This window comes from Hyla sarda, chromosome 12, assembly GCF_029499605.1.
Source record: "Hyla sarda isolate aHylSar1 chromosome 12, aHylSar1.hap1, whole genome shotgun sequence".
In the NCBI taxonomy this organism is placed as follows: Eukaryota; Metazoa; Chordata; class Amphibia; order Anura; family Hylidae; genus Hyla; species Hyla sarda.
In genome coordinates this window covers 12,499,244-12,516,914 of record NC_079200.1, presented here as the reverse complement: position 1 = coordinate 12,516,914, position 17,671 = coordinate 12,499,244, and the positions used below count along the sequence as shown (strand labels likewise).

At 43.1% G+C, this 17,671-nt stretch overlaps 1 protein-coding gene across 2 annotated transcripts in view; it reads right to left on the bottom strand.

Annotated features, from left to right (window-relative positions):
* The window catches only part of MYH7B (myosin heavy chain 7B), a 207,982-nt gene that overhangs the window by 67,815 nt on the left and 122,496 nt on the right, over positions 1 to 17,671 (bottom strand). Inside the window, exons 8-12 of one of the 2 annotated variants that reach the window (XM_056549301.1) lie at positions 17,413 to 17,569; positions 11,809 to 11,836; positions 4,635 to 4,731; positions 2,110 to 2,133; positions 34 to 126 (exon numbers count right to left, since the gene is read on the bottom strand). In XM_056549301.1, the coding sequence (XP_056405276.1) occupies positions 34 to 126; positions 2,110 to 2,133; positions 4,635 to 4,731; positions 11,809 to 11,836; positions 17,413 to 17,569 (399 nt within the window). Of the gene's footprint in view, positions 1 to 33; positions 127 to 2,109; positions 2,134 to 4,634; positions 4,732 to 11,808; positions 11,837 to 17,412; positions 17,570 to 17,671 lie in introns of those variants that run through there. The other variant, XM_056549300.1, reaches the window with a different exon arrangement.

Below are 17,671 nucleotides of genomic sequence, written 5' to 3'. Positions count from 1 at the left end.
TGAATTTCAATGTAAAAAATACTTATAACTTACAAAGCGGGAAGAATTGTCGTTTCTTAGGGTCTTGGCATTGCCAAATGATTCCATTGCTGGATTAGCTTCAATGATTTGGTCTTCAAGAGTGCCCTTAAAAATAAAAAGAATATTGATCATTCAGATATAAATGTATTTACAAATCAGTACATTGTGGCTGGTCCAAAGACTATGGCTGCTTAAAGAAGCATATAGTGCAGCACAGACTATTATTAGAAAATATTGTAGAGCAGTCGTCTCCAACCTGCGGACCTCAAGATGTTGCAAAACTACAACTCCCAGCATGCCCGGACAGCCGTTGGCTGTCCGGGCATGCTGGGAGTTGTAGTTTTGCTACATCTGGAGATCCGCAGGTTGAAGACCACTGATGTAGAGGTTTGAATGTATGCCATGTGCTTACCTGTTTTTAGCTGATGTGGCAGGTGTGACTTTTTAAAATAGCACAATTTTTGCCGTGATTTTAAGAAAGTCATGGCAAAAGAAAAACAGGAAAAATTCAATATGTAAATACAGCCTCTGGGGAGGTGTATAACTACTATATATCCTGGTTGCAAGACAAGAGACAACAGTAGCAGTATACATATACTACTATTTATACTGATCTCATACAGGTGTACAACTTATATATATATATATATATATATATATATATATATATATATATATACGGATCCCATGGAGATACCAGCAGTATACAGATAGAGCTGGAAGATAGGTGTATAGCTACTATATATCCTGATGCCAAGACAAGAGATAGCAGTAGCAGTATACAGATACTACTACATATATTGATCTCATACAGGTGTACAACTAATATATATATATATATATATATATATATATATATATATATACGGATCCCATGGAGATAGCAGCAGTATACATATAGAGCTGGAGGATAGGTGTATAGCTACTATATATCCTGACCCCATAGAAAGAGCAGCAGCAGTATACAGATAGAGCTGGAGGGAGGTATATAACTACTATATATCCTGATCCTATAGAAATAGCAGCAGCAGTATACAGATAGAGCTGGAAGGGAAGTGTATAAGTACTATATATCCTAACCCCACAGGGATAGCAGCAGCAGTATACAGATAGAGCTGGATAGCAGGTGTATACCAACTATATATCCAGATCCCATAGAGATAGCAGCAGTATACAGACAGAGCTGGGAGAGGAGGTGTATAATTACTGTATATCCTGATCCTATAGAAATAGCAGCAGTATACAGATAGAGCTGGAGGGGAAGTGTATAACTACTATATATCCTGATTCCAGAGAAAAAAGCAGCAGCAATATACAGATGGAGCTGGAGGGAGGTATATAACTACTATATATCCCGATCCTATAGAAATAGCAGCAGCAGCCGTATACAGATAGAGCTGGAGGGGAGGTGTATAGCTACTATATATCCTGACCCTATAGAAAGAACAGCAGCAGTATACAGATTGAGCTGGAGGGAGGCATATAACTACTATATATCCTGATCCTATAGAAATAGCACCAGCAGTATACAGATAGAGCTGGAAGGGAAGTGTATAACTACTATATATCCTGATTCCAGAGAAAGAGCAGCAGCAATATACAGATAGAGCTGGAGGGGAGGTGTAAAACTACTATATATCCTGATCCCATATAGAAAGCAGCAGCAGTATACAGATAGAGGCTCTAGCAGGAGCTATCTGATAAGTGAGGATGTCCTCCTGTAGTTAACAGGAAGTCATCTGACCCAGGATTGACCAATTCCTCTGACACATTAAACACTGATTTTCTGTGAGTCAGACTGGAGATCACATGACCCAGTTACATTAATAAAACACATAGATGCAGCTGTGCTGGAATAAAACAGATGACGCTGTAGGACAAGTGATGGTGAGTGTGCATTATACGGGCAAAAACACCCAGAGTGCTTCTTTAACAGCGCCATCCCTCTTTATCTATAAAACAAATCCCTACTAAAAGCGTAAAACAAGAAGAAAAGTATTTTTACCTATAAAGTCGTAATGTAAATTCTGGATTGATGAGCAAAAATTGTGTTTATTTCAGTATGCACTGATACTTTTCTACACTTACCCCAGTTTTGGTGGCAGGAGCTTGCTGAAATAAAACAGAATATATAGAATGAACATAAAAAATAATATATTAATCAATAGTTATCTTGTTATTAAAGAGAACATCAAACTGCGCGAAGCTGTCATACAAATAAAGAGAAACAATGTTGTAGTAAAGCAATGTTTAAAGCTGCTAAGAATGGGAAATGATAAAATCAATGACTGACACATGGCTGAAGAACAAGATGAGGTACAAAAAAATTAAGCAAAAACATCGCCAAGAATAAAGGAATCATAATGTGTTAAAGAATAAGCCAAGAAAGAAGAAAAAATAGCAAAAACTAACAAAAAAACACTCAAGTATAAGGCAAAGCCAAAGAAGGTTCAACCTGCTAGAAGGAAACTCAATAGGAAAATTCAATGTTAAACCCAAAATACTCAGGTGATCACAAAAATGGAAAAAGAGTGGATTTTGCAAAAAAAAAAAAAAAAAAAAATTAATTAATTAATTAAAAAATAAATAAATAAAACATTAGCAATAAAAAAAAAGCAATAAAAAATTTTAAAGTCGCATTTTAGTGGCTTTGGGAATAAGGGCGACATGGATTAAAAGGGAAACAAAGAAAGAGATTAATGGCCCTATATGTTATGCCAGAGTTTTCCAACCATTGTGCCTACAGCTGCTGCAAAACTACAATTCCCAGCATGCCCGGGCAGCCGTTGGCTGCCCGGGCATGCTGGGAGTTGTAATTTTGCAACAGCTGGAGGCACACTGGTTAAAAAAAAAACTGTGTTATACTGTGGTGCCAAAAAACAGCACCCCTCTTGTTCTCAGGTTGTGTGTGGTATTACAGCTCAGTTCCATTGAAGTGAATAGAGCCAAGTTGAAATACCACCCACAACCTAAGCACAGGGGTGGCGCTGTTTTTAGAAGAAATAAGTTTGCTTTTTTTTTGTTCCTGGGCAACCCCTTTAATGGCCCTTTATGTTATTACCAGTGTTTCCCAATCAGGGTGCCCCCAGCTGTTTCACATAGGAGAACACAGAGGATGTGTAAGTAGTCTGGGTCCTGTACAGGAGATCGTAGGGACCCCACGTGATCAGACGCTTATCGCCTATCCTGTTTATAGGGGATAGGTGTCTAAAAAGTTTAGGACTACCCCTTTAAGACAACCAAAAGGATTAAGTATCTGATAAGTTTAGTTTTCTGGACTACTCTTTTAGGCTATGTTCACACAGTGGAACTTCCATAATTTAGCACAAATTCTGTTCAGCAAAGCATTCTGAACAGGATTGTAAAATTTCAACGGAATTCCGATCAAATTCTGTCCAAATTCAAGGCCCACTGGTTGAATTTCGCCGCAGAAATTCTGCTGTGTAAACATGGCCTTAAAAGGGCCAAAATGAAAAAAAAAAAAAACATAAAGTAACAAACAAAGCATTCAACCCCTCCGATTCAGCAGTGATGCCCTATACAAAATCTGATTGGCGCCCACCAGTGCTTGGATGGGGGATCGCTGCTTAATCTGACAGGTGAATAACCACTGCTTTGTTGTTTTGGGCCCTTTTTTTATTTTTACAAAATAAATCTAAAAAACTGAACTGGATAAGTTCACTAGAACTAAAAAAAAAATAAAAAAAACAAAACAAAAACAAAATACAAACATAAAACCGATGTTTTACAGGTGAAAAAAATCCTTGAGGGTAACACATCTGTAGTGGGTTTCCAGCAGATGTTGCTTGCAGATTTTTTGCTGCGGAATTCCGCAAGTGGATTATGTTACTACCCATTAGGCTAGGTTCACACTGTGGAATTTTTGGGCAGAATTTCTGCTGGAGATCGATCCGGCGGCACTAGGACCGCACGGACTACATTGCAGTCCCCATAGATGGCAATGCATTTCTGAGCAGATCTCCCAAAAGATCCACCCAGAAAGGCAATGCAATCCATGGGGGCAGCAACGCAGTCTGCTCGGTCCTAGCGCCGCCGGCTCAATCTCCAGCAGAAATTCTGCCCAGAAATTCTGCAGTGTGAACCCAGCCTTAAAGTAAAATGGGTTCCACTTATGGATTATCTGCTTGCGGAATCCCAGAGTGGAAAATCTGCAAGCAGAATTTTGGCTACAGGAAACCTGCAGCGGATGCACCACATTTAACCCTTTAAAGAACTACACAACTTTCTGTGGAGCATACAGCAGCTGATAAGTACTGGAAGGATTAAGATTTTTAAATAGAAGAAATTTACAAATCTGTATAAGTTTCTGGTACCAGTTGATTTGAAAATATTTTTTTTTCCCCTCCGGAGTACCCCTTTAAATTAGCTCTGAGCTAGTTGATGATCAGAGGACCTCCTCTATGGCCTGAACTCATTGTAAACCAGTCCTAAAAAACAGTATAGACCCTTGGGAAAGACCCGATTCTCATATATGAAGATGTATTATTGCTACAGGAAAAGGTAAAGGGAAATAAAAGATGTAAAAAGCAAAAGCAAGGAAAAATAAAAGGGAAAAATGGCAAGGGGAGGGCTGCCAAGAAGCTTAATCTTACGCTCTTCTTCCCGATCCCTTCCCCGAGGGCAGCCACAATAGCAAAGTACTGAATTACACGTTTCGTGTTAACAGTTTTGCCTGCACCGGATTCTCCGCTTAGGGTAACAGAAAGACGTGATACGTTGAATGAGGGCAAAAAAGGATTTTAAGTAAACAGATACATTACACTCGAATAAGATCGACAATAGATTCTTGTGACCAGTGGGAGGAGCTCTTACACAGACACGGAAAAATAGAAGAAGTAATATTTATACATCAAAAAAGAGTGTAAAGTCACAATATGACAATTACGAACCAAGAAAATATGGATGTTTGAACTATAAAGAAAAACTATATTAAAAACAGAATAATACAAAATATTTTAACCTTGTAAGCCATCATCTCATTACATGCTTTTTATGTTATTTTTTTATCTATTATTATTAATTTTTTTCTTTGCTTTTTTCTTTTATTTTTTGCTTTATTTATTTATTTATTTTTTAAATGTATTTTCCACTGTCTCAGCTTGTTCTTTTTTGCAATCATTTTGGGGAGAGCTAAAAGATAAATCAGCATTTCCGCATTTCTTTCTTTTGTTTGTTTGTGTGTCTCCAGCTGTTGCAAAACTACAACTCTCAGCATTCGGGATATACCATTGAGACTCAACAGGTCTTAGTGCATACCCACTTGGCCTGCATTGACTGACATTGTTTGATGTTAATTACTTAATAAACTTTTTAATAAATAATAAAAAAACAAATATATATATATATATACAGTACAGACCAAAAGTTTGGACACCTTCTCATTCAGAGTTTTCTTTATTTTCATGACTATGAATATTGTAGATTCGCACTGAAGGCATCAAAACTATGAATTATCACATGTGGGATTATAGACATAACAAAAAAGTGTGAGAATCTGTCATATTCTAGGTTCTTCCTTTTGCTTTGATTCCTGCTTTGCACACTCTTGGATTCTCCTGATGAGCTTCAAGAGGTAGTCACCTGAAATGGTTTTCACTTCACAGGTGTGATGGTGTGGAGGAGGAGGTGTGATGGTGTGGAGGAAGAGGTGTGCTGGTGTGGGGGAGGAGGTGTGATGGTGTGGGGGAGGAGGAGGTGTGATGGTGTGGGGGAGGAGGTGTGATGGTGTGGGGGAGGATGTGTGATGGTGTGAGGGGGGAGGTGTGATGGTGTGGAGGAGGAGGTGTGATGGTGTGGAGGAGGAGGTGTGATGGTGAGGAGGAGGAGGTGTGCTGGTGTGGGGGAGGAGGTGTGCTGGTGTGGGGGAGGAAGTGTGATGGTGTGGGGGAGCAGTTGTGTGATGGTGTGGAGGAGGAGGTGTGATGATGTGGAGGAGGAGGTGTGATGGTGTGGGGGAGGAGGTGTGATGGTGTGGAGGAGGAGGTGTGATGGTGTGGGAGAGGAGGAGTGATGGTGTGGGGGAGCAGTTGTGTGATGGTGTGGAGGAGGAGGAGTGATGGTGTGGGGGAGGAGGTGTGATGGTGTGGGGGAGGAGGTGTGATGGTGTGGGGGAGGAGGTGTGATGGTGTGGAGGAGGAGGTGTGATGGTGTGGGAGAGGAGGAGGTGTGATGGTGTGGGGGAGGAGGTGTGATGGTGTGGAGGAGGAGGTGTGATGGTGTAGGGGAGGAGGTGTGATGGTGTGGAGGAGGAGTGATGGTGTGGAGGAGGAGGTGTGATGGTGTGGGGGAGCAGTTGTGTGATGGTGTGGAGGAGGAGGAGGTGTGATGGTGTAGGGGAGGAGGTGTGATGGTGTGGAGGAGGAGGTGTGATGGTGTGGGGGGGGAGGTGTGATGGTGTGGGGGGGGGGGGGCTTTGCTGGTGACACTGTTGGGGATTTATTCACAATTGAAGGCATACTGACCCAGCATGGCTACCACAGCATCTGGCAGCGGCTGCTATTCCATCCGGTTTGCGTTTAGTTGGACCATCATTTATTTTCCAACAGGACAATGACCCCAAACACCTCCAGGCTGTGTAAGGGCTATGTGACCAAGAAGGAGAGTGATGGGTGCGGCCCCAGATGACCTGGCCTCCACAGTCACCGGACCTGGACCCAATCCAGATGGTTCTGGGTGAGCTGGACCGCAGAGTGAAGGCAAAAAGGGCCAACAAGTGCTAAGCATCATGGGAACTCCTTCAAGACTGTTGGAGACCATTTCAGGTGACTACCTCTTGAAGCTCAAGAAGAGAATGAGTGTGCAAAGCAGTAATCAAAGCAAAAGGAAGAACCTAGAATATGACAGATTCTCACACTTATTGTTATGTATATAATCCCACATGTGATAATTCATAGTTTTGATGCCTTCAGTGCGAATCTACAATATTCATAGTCATGAAAATAAAGAAAACTCTGAATAAGAAGGTGTCCAAACTTTTGGTCTGTACTGTATATGTATATATATATATATATATATACACACACACACACACACACACACACACACACATGTCCCAGGCAAGGCAGGCAGCATAGACCACCTCCAGTCTTGCCAAAACGTTGCACTTGCGTTATGGTGTGAATAGAATTGGAAGCCTTTCTTCTATTACCGGACCTCCGTAGAATATTCTTTGCTGTGACCATACACTCTATGGAAGTTTATTCCAGCAATTGGATGCTGTTAGGTCACCTGCATGATCTGGAGATGGTCTATGCTGCTTCCCTTGCCTTGGACATGTGTGTGTATATATATATATATATATATATATATATATATATATATATATAGTAATGATGCTTTCATCTAAAGAAAGAACAGTATGTGAAGTGGCGACACTTAGGACAAGGTCTGTGTAGTGTTACTGGACAATGAAGATAAACTAATGCTCTATATCTGCAGTAACATTGTTCTGGGGTTATTCATCGCTATGAATAGTCCTCCTGGCATTATAGTCCCAGATAACAAAAGCTTCACACAATGATAGCAGGATAACAAGCCAGGCATTTTAATACCTATCTTCTGGTTTACCTAAATAGGCAATGGTGTAGACGGCTCTTAGGCTTCTTAATTTAGCTTTTCTACGCCCGTAATATACGTGTAAATCTGCACACATAAGCATCTGGGTCTATTGTTTGAATGTTACTGTAAACTGAGCTATGGAAAACAATGTATCACAGCGGTGTTTCCCAACCGGGACGCCTCCAGCTGTTGCAAAACTACAACTCTTAGCATGCCCGGACAGCCGTAGTTTTGCAACAGCTGGAGGTGCCCTGGTTGGGAAACACTATTTTGCAGTGTTGATAATTGACTTTATGTTGACTATTTTGTAGGTATGATGTCTGTGACTGATGAGCAATAATATTTGAATTATTATTTATAATATATATATTTATAAGGGAACACTAAGATAACACATCCTAGATATGAATGAATTAACTAATCGTATGAAATCCTTTCCTCTTTACATAGTTGAATGCGCTGACAACAAAATCACACAAAAATTATCAATGGAAATGAAATGTATGAACCCATGGAGGTCTGGATATGGAGTCACTCAAAATCACACTACAGGCTGATCCAACTTTATGTAATGTCCTTAATACAAGTAGTGTTGCTCACGAATATTCGCAATTCGAATATTATTCGCGAATATCGCATATTCGCGAATATAGCGCTATATATTCGTAATTACGAATATTCGTTTTTTTGTTTTTGTTTTTTTTTCACAGTACACATCACAGTGATCACCCCTCTCTGCTTCCAGCTTGTGTGGTGTAAAGAAGGCTGTAATACTACTGTGTGAGACTGGCGTGCGAAAATTCGCATATACGAAAATTAGCATATGCTAATTTTAGCATATGCGAATGTTCGCGTATGCTAATTTTGTATATGCTAATATTCACATATGTTAATTTTCGCATACGCGCATTTTCGCATATGCGGAAATAAAATAAAAAGAGAATATAACGGATATGCGAATATTCGCGAATATATGACGAATATTCGCCCATATATTCGCGAATTTGAATATGGCCTATGCCGCTCAACACTAAATACAAGTCCCAATGAGGCTCAGTAGTGTGTGTGGCCTCCACGTGCCCGTATGACCTCCCTACAACGCCTGCGCATGCTCCTGATGAGGTGGAGGATGGTCTCCTGAGGGATGTCCTCCCAGACCTGGACTAAAGCATCCGCCAACTCCTGGACGTATGACCTCCCTACAATGCCTGGGCATGCTCCTGATGAGGTGGAGGATGGTCTCCTGAGGGATGTCCTACCAGACCTGGACTAAAGCATCCGCCAACTCCTGGACAGTATGTGGTGGATGGAGCGAGACGTCCCAGATGTGCTCAATCGGATTCAGGGGAACGGGCGGCCAGTCCATAGCATCAATGCCTTCCTCTTGTAGGAACTGCTGACACACTCCAGCCACATGAGGTCTAGCATTGTCTTGTATTAGGAGGAACCCAGGGCCAACCGCACCAGCATATGGTCTCACAAGGGGTCTGAGGATCTCATCTCGGTACCTAATGGCAGTCAGGCTACCTCCAGCAAGCACATGGAGGGCTGTGCAGTCCCCCAAAGAAATGCCATCCCACACCATTACTGACCCACTGCCAAACCGGTCATGCTGGAGGATGTTGCAGGCAGCAGAACATTCTCCATGGCGTCTCCAGACAATGTCACGTCTGTCACTTCTGCTCAGTGTGAACCTGCTTTCATCTGTGAAGAGCACAGGGTGCCAGTGGTGAATTTGCCAATCTTGGTGTTTTCTGGCAAATACCAAACATCCTGCACGGTGTTGGGCTGTAAGCACAACCCCCACCTGTGGACATCGGGCCCTCATACCACCCTCATGGAGTCTGTTTCTGACCGTTTGAGTGGACACATGCACATTTGTGGCCTGCTGGAGGTCATTTTGCAGGGCTCTGGCAGTGCTCCTCCTGATCTTCCTTGCACAAAGGCGGAGGTAACGGTCCTGCTGCTGGGTTGTTGCCCTCCTACGGCCTCCTCCACGTCTCCTGATGTACTGGCCTGTCTCCAGGTAGCGCCTCCATGCTCTGGACACTACGCTGACAGACACAGCAAACCTTCTTGCCACAGCTCGCATTGATGTGCCATCCTGGATGAGCTGCACTACCTGAGCCACTTGTGTGGGTTGTAGACTCCGTCTCATGCTACCACTAGAGTGAAAGCGTTGTAGACTCCGTCTCATGCTACCACTAGAGTGAAAGCACCGCCAGCATTCAAAAGTGACCAAAACATCAGCCAGGAAGCCTAGTAACTGAGAAGTGGTCTGTGGTCACCACCTGCAGAACCACTCCTTTATTGGGGGTGTCTTTCTAATTGCCTATAATTTCCCCCTGTTGTCTGTTCCATGTGAAATTGATTGTCAATCAGTGTTCTTCCTGAGTGGACAGTGGGATTTCACACAAGTGTCAGTGACTTGGAGTTACATTGTGTTGTTTACGTGTTCCCTCTATTTTTTTGAGCAGTGTATGTATGTATATATCTCAATTATTATTTTTTTATTTACTTATTTATGTATTTATTCTTCAATAAATAATTAGATCTATTCTCAGAAATTGATCTATTAAATGTTCGAAAGTGTATATCTTGAAAAAAGGCCTTGCGGAAGACAGCGGAGGACCGGAGAAGACAGCGGAGGACCGGAGAAGACAGCGGTGGACCGGAGAAGACCAGGAGAGCCCAGCGGAGGCCCGGGGACACCATCGGGAGCGGCGGGGACACCATCGGGAGTGGCGGGATGCGGTCCGGAGTGGCGGGGACAGGTGAGTATGAATTTACTATTTTACTTTGCACGAATCCCTTAACATACGATGGATTCGACAAACGATGGCTCGTTTGGAACGAATTACCATCGTATGTTGAGGGACCACTGTACAGTAGTCCCTCAAGTTACAATATTAATTTGTTTCCAGGACGACCATTGTATGTTGAAACCATTGTATGTTGAGACCAGAACTCTGTTGAAACCTGGTAATTGGTTCTGAAGCCCCAAAATATCATCCAAAAATAGGAAAAAGTGAGGATTAAATTAAAAAAAAAAGTAAATGACTAATACAGATAAAGCAAATCCTTACATATAAAAGTAAGAAAGAGCTGCTGGGAATCAAAGTCTATGTCAGTGTTTCCCAACCAGGGGGCCTCCAGCTGTTGCAAAACTACAACTCCCAGCATGCACGGACAGCCGTTGGCTGTCCGGGCATGCTGGGAGTTGTAGTTTTGCAACAGCTGGAGGCACCCTTGTTGGGAAACAATGGTTTATGTAGAGGACAGGAGCTTCTTCAGGGTCCTATACAGTACACACAGTGTCCCAAATGGAGCCGCCCTTACTTGGTGTCTAAAGGAGCAGCTAACCGTGGCACAGGTAAGGAGTAGTACATAACCTGTAGTTCCTCCCTGTATTGTAGGGGGCGCTACCAGACAGCCAGTCAGTGCATGCACTTCAGTAATACAGGTAAAGAGTACAGAACATGTAATACCTCCCTGTATTGTAGGGGGCGCTACCAGACACCAGTCAGTGCATGCACTTCAGTAATACAGGTAAAGAATACAGAACTTGTAGTTCCTCCCTGTACTGTAGGGGGCGCTACCAGACAGCCAGTCAGTGCATGCACTTCAGTAATACAGGTAAAGAGTACAGAACATGTAATACCTCCCTGTACTGTAGGGGGCACTACCAGACACCAGTCAGTGCATGCACTTCAGTAATACAGGTAAAGAGTACAGAACATGTAATACCTCCCTGTACTGTAGGGGGCACTACCAGACATCAGTCAGTGCATGCACTTCAGTAATACAGGTAGAGAGTACAGAACATGTAATACCTCCCTGTACTGTAGGGGGCACTACCAGACACCAGTCAGTGCATGCACTTCTGATTGGTCAGTTCCTCCAGCTGTGACATGTTTTGCAGATCTGGACTGTCCGAAGCATTGTATGTTAAGTCTGGTTTCAATTTACAATGGTCCAGAAAAGACCATTGTATGATGAAACTATTGTATGCTGAGGCCATTGTAAGTTGAGGGATCACTGTATAATTTTGGGGGGATTTTAGACCGTTTCATGTCAATCACAAACCTACTATTTTGCTATTGAATGTTCTAATAAAAAAAACCCTACTGAATGATGCTGAGGCTTATAATCGAATACAAAGTACAGTACTTAGAAGACAGTATATAGGATAAACATTTATAGACTTACGTGATCAGCATGGATTGGTTCTCGCGATCTAAAACAAGTAAATAAGAAAACATATATAAATAATTAGGAAAAATTAGTTTTTTCTTTACTACTATTAGTCTATTACATTATATTATATTTACATTGTTTCAAATAATGTAACATCAAACACTCTTAGCCTATGCCAATCCACCCTTAGGCTGGGTTTATACTGAGGAATTTTCAAGCGTAATTGGAAATAACGCTTAAAGGGGTTATCCAGGAAAATATATATATATATATATATATATATATATATATATATATATATATATATATATAAATCAACTCGCTCCAGAAAGTTAAACAGAATTGTAAATTACTTCTATTAAAAAATCTTAATCCTTTCAGTACTTATGAGCTTCTGAAGTTGAGTTGTTCTTTTCTGTCTGACAACAGTGCTCTCTGCTGACATCTCTGCTTGTCTCGGGAACTGCAGAGTAAAAGAGGTTTGCTATGGGGATTTGCTTCTAAACTGGGTGGTTCCCGAAACACGTGTCATCACAGAGCACGTAGACAGAAAAGAACAACTCAACTTCAGAAGCTCATAAGTACTGAAAGGATTAAGATTTTTTAATAGAAGTAATTTACATATCTGTTTAACTTTCTGGAGCCAGTTGATAATAATTTTATTTTATTTTTTCCTGGATAACCCCTTTAAATGGACACTCTCGACTAAACTATTTTTTGATATTACACTCCTTATGGTAAATAAAAAATCTTTCCAATGCACAGATTTTGGCCTGGCGGAAGTCCAAAATCATAAAATGTTGGAGGGGTATGTGTGTAGCCTTAGCCAATCATAGCTCACACACACACACTGAACTGCTCTGGGCTGTGTGTAGCAGAGTGAGGGAGGAAGTTCTCCCTGTATGGCTTCAGATGATGTCACAGTCTGCTGGGTAACGCCCCCTTTCCAGTCTGTGAGACTGAGCAGAAAATACAGAGTAATATCAAGGTAGAAAACTAACAAAGGCAGGGGGGGTGGTTTATCATGGGAGGATTATAAAATTTAAAGGGGTATTCCAGGCAAAACCTTTTCTATATATATATATATCAACTGGCTCTGGAAAGTTAACCCCTTAAGGACTCAGCCCATTTTGGCCTTAAGGACTCAGACAATTTAATTTTTACGTTTTCATTTTTTCCTCCTCGCCTTCTAAAAATCATAACTCTTTTATATTTCCATTCACAGACTAGTATGAGGGCTTGTTTTTTGCGCGACCAGTTTTCCTTTGTAATGACATCACTCATTATATCATAAAATGTATGGCGCAACCAAAAAACACTATTTTTGTGGGGAAATTAAAAGAAAAACGCAATTTTGCTAATTTTGGAAGGTTTTGTTTTCACGCCGTACAATTTATGGTAAAAATGACATCTGTTCTTTATTCTGAGGGTCAATACGATTAAAATGATACCCATTATTATATACTTTTATATTATTGTTGCGCTTAAAAAAAATCACAAACTTTTTAACCAAATTAGTAAGTTTATAATCCCTTTATTTTGATGACCTCTAACTTTTTTATTTTTCCGTATAAGTGGCGGTATGGGGGCTCATTTTTTGCGCCATGATCTGTACTTTTTTTTGATACCACATTTGCATATAAAAAACTTTTAATACATTTTTTATAATTTTTTTTTAAATAAAATGTATTAAAAAAGTAGGAATTTTGGACTTTTTTTATTTTTTTCCGTTCACCGTACGGGATCATTAACATTTTATTTTAATAGTTCGGACATTTACGCACGCGGCGATACCAAATATGTCTGTAAAAAATGTTTTTTACACTTTTTGGGGGTAAAATAGGAAAAAACGGACGTTTTACTTTTTTATTGGGGGAGGGGATTTTTCCCTTTTTTTTTACTTTTACTTTTACATTTTTTTACATTTTTTTTTACACTTGAATAGTCCCCATAGGGGACTATTCATAGCAATACCATGATTGCTAATACTGATCTGTTCTATGTATAGGACATAGAACAGATCAGTGTTATCGGTCATCTTCTGCTCTGGTCTGCTCGATCACAGACCAGAGCAGGAGACGCCGGGAACCGCACGGAGGAAGGTGAGGGGACCTCCGTGCGGCGTTATGAATGATCGGATCCCCGCAGCAGCGCTGCGGGCGATCCGATCGTTCATTTAAATCGCGAACTGCCGCAGATGCCGGGATCTGTATTGATCCCGGCACCTGAGGGGTTAATGGCGGACGCCCGCGAGATCGCGGGCGTCCGCCATTGCCGGCGGGTCCCTGGCTGCGATCAGCAGCCGGGATCAGCCGCGCATGACACGGGCATCGCTCCGATGCCCGCGGTTATGCTTAGGACGTAAATGTACGTCCTGGTGCGTTAAGTACCACCTCACCAGGACGTACATTTACGTCCTGCGTCCTTAAGGGGTTAAACAGATTTGTAAATTACTTCTATTAAAAAATCTTAATCCTTCCAATAGTTGTTAGCTTCTGAAGTTTTCTGTCTAACTGCTCAATCATGATGTCACGTCCCGGGAGCTGTGCATGATGGGAGAATATCCCCATAGGAACTGCACAGCTCCCGGGACGTGAGTCATCAAAGAGCCATTAGACAGAAAGCAACAACTCAACTTCAGAAGCTAATAACTATTGTAAGGATTAAGATTTTTTAATAGAAGTAATTTACAAATCTGTTTAACTTTCCAGAGCCAGTTGATATATAAAAAAAAAAGTTTTGGCCTGGAATACCCCTTTAGGATCATGAGAGGTACTCTTTAAAAATTCCCAGTCCCATTGCTGTCAATGGAATTCCGCTGCACAGTGCACACTATGGGGGAGATTTATCAAAACCTGTTCAGAGGAAAAGTTGCTGAGTTCCCCATAGCAACCAATCAGATCGCTGCTTTCATTTTTCAGAGGCCTTTTCAAAAATGAAAGAAGCGATCTGATTGGTTGCTATGGGCAACTCAGCAACTTTTACTCTGGACGGGTTTTGTTAAATCTACTATGTGATTTTAGCAACAGAATCACTAAGACGGGTTCCCAGCCTGCTTGCGGCTCCGAGAGTTTTGTAAGCAGTGTAGCTCGCAGTGCTACGCGGTTTCCACAACTTTTGTTAAATGGGCACTGTCACCAACTTAATTTTTTGATATGTTGTAGTACTATTTTTTAAAAAAATTAAAATTGTTTAATTTACATTTGAAAACCGGCCACTAGGGGGTCTCCCTCCTAGTGGCCGGCTGCAGCCTGGCGTGACGTCACGTCTGAAAAAGGACTGATTTTGGCCTGGCAATCAGTCCTTTTTCAGTTAGGCTGCATTCGCTCCCTGCCTGTCAATCAGACAGGCAGGGAGCGAGCACATTGGCTCCCCGGCCACTGGCTGGGAGGCCACTCCTCCCGCACATCGCCGCCGCCGCCGCTGTCCCTGCATGCCCGCTGCCGAACTCTGCAGTAAGTGTAATGAGGGAACGGGGTATGCGGGAGTGGGGTTTGTGATGGAGGGAATGGGGTATGCGGGGGGGGGGGGGGGGGGTTGTGATGGAGGGAACGGGGTATGGCGCGGGGGGTGGGGGGGGGAGGGAGACAGAGGGGACAGGCTAGCGCCGCATGTAACTAACTAATAGTTTATCTACACAGGGTGCCTCCAGCTGTTTCAATACTACAACTCCCAGCATGCCTTGACAGCCAATAGATGTCAGGGCAAGCTGGGAGTTGTAGTGGTGAAACAGCTGGAGGCACCCTGTGTAGATGAACTAAGGGCGGAAGTCCCCCCCAGCAGGCATCAGTGACGTGGTGCCTGCTGGGGAAGTCTGCCTGGTAGTGAGCACACTGCCAGGCAGACAAAAGGCATTTTTAATATAGTAAAAAAAAAAAAATAGATTGGCAATAGGCAGAGACAGCAAAAAAAAAAAAAAAAATAGGATGGTGGGAGCTACCCTTTAAAGTCAATGGAAGCTACACAATTGTGTAAAACAGCTAACCAGGGCTTCCCGACTACCGCCAGCAACCATAAGCAGGACAGAGGGGGCCTGAAGACGTCTTACTGAGATAGGAATACCCTGTCTATGATGACTCTGATGCCATTATTCCTCTTCTGCCTCTCCCCACTGCCAATCCCTTTACAGGCTGCCTAATACACAGACAATTTGGATCAAAATATTAAAGGGGTTGTCTGGTGCTACAAAAGTTTTCTGTCTGGGCTCAGACTTGCAATGTCTTTTCCTATCGTGGGCCTCTTCCTTTTATCTAGCAACATAAGAAATGCCCCCTTTTTTTTTGCTTCAGGGACCATCGGAATAGACACGTTGGGGGAATCTGGGCAGGTGAGTATAACACAACTCATTTTTTTCATTTTTAAGCCAGCCTGAGCTCACATGGACAACCCCTTTAAACAATAACTTACAATGTTTTTAACAACCAGTCCCCTCCAACCATCTCAGACCTAATCTCCCAATACCAATCCCACGCATAATATTCTGTCCTAACAAGACCTCCATCTTTGCTTTCCTTTTCACTGCGCCTCAAACAAGCATCCCAAAAATGTTCCCCATGCATCACCCGTACCCTGGTATTCACTACCCTGTCATGTCAGATTCTCAGCCAGCGCAAAAGTACCATATATACTCGAGTATAAGCCGACCCGAATATAAGCTGAGGCCCCTAATTTCACCCCAAAAACCCAGGAAAAGTTATTGACTCGACTATAAGCCTAGGGTGGGAAATACATTATCCCCCCCCATGTCATCATCCCCCCTGTCATCATCCTCCCCTGTCATCATCCAGACCCCCCCCTCTTCATCACCGCCTGTCATCATCCCCTCCCTGTCATCATCCTCCCCTGTCATCATCCAGACCCCCCCCGTCATCATCCCCCCCCTTCATCACCGCCTGTCATCATCCCCTCCCTGTCATCATCCAGACCCCCCCCCCCCGTCATCATCCCCCCCTTCATCACCGCCTGTCAATCCCTTTATCAGTGGTCTTCAACCTGCGGACCTCCAGATGTTGCAAAACTACAACTCCCGGCATGCCCGGACAGCCATCGGCTGTCCGGGTATGCTGGGAGTTGTAGTTTTGAAACCTCTGGAGGTCCGCAGGTTGAAGACCACTGCGGCCTTCGTCATCATCCAGACAGCCACTTTAGTTTTCTACTCACCTCCCCTCGGTGGGAAGGAACTGTGAGCTGGTCCGGGCCATCTATGCTGCAGGGACCGTCCGGTGGGGGCCCTCTTCACCGGGGGGGGCCCTCTTCTCTGCGTTCCGGGCCCGACCCCGGACTAGTGACGTTGCCTTGACGATGACTCACAGGGACGCGCATGAACTTCCCTGTGCGTCGTCGTCAAGGCAACGTCACTAGTCCGGGGCCGGGCCCGGAGCACGGAGAAGAGGGCCCCCCCGGTGAAGATGGACAGCCCGGAACGACTAACCCTCCCCACCGGGGAGCATAGATGGCCGAGACCAGCTCACCCTTCCTTCCCACAGAGGGGAGGTGAGTAGAAAACTAAAGGGGGTGTCTGGATGATGACGAAGGCTTTCCAGTTTTCCAGTGGTGTTCCCCTTTAAATGTTTCCTATAGATGCCCAAAGTGTAAAACGGTCTACCGGATACTCACTTCGAACCATGTCGTTGTAGGCGTTATCGGCGATGGAGTAAATATGCGGCGGAGCTTCTGAACGCCTTTTGCCTTTGTAAGCGGCCACAACGGTGGCTGTGTAGACAGGAAGCCATTTGTATGGATTCACAGTTACACAGAAGAGCCCGGAGTAGGTCTGAGAAGAGAAAAAAAAAAAAACGAAAAAAACGTGAAGTATGCGACAGCTGTGCTCATAAACTACAAAGTGCCCACAGATCACTTCCAAGAACTTCAATAG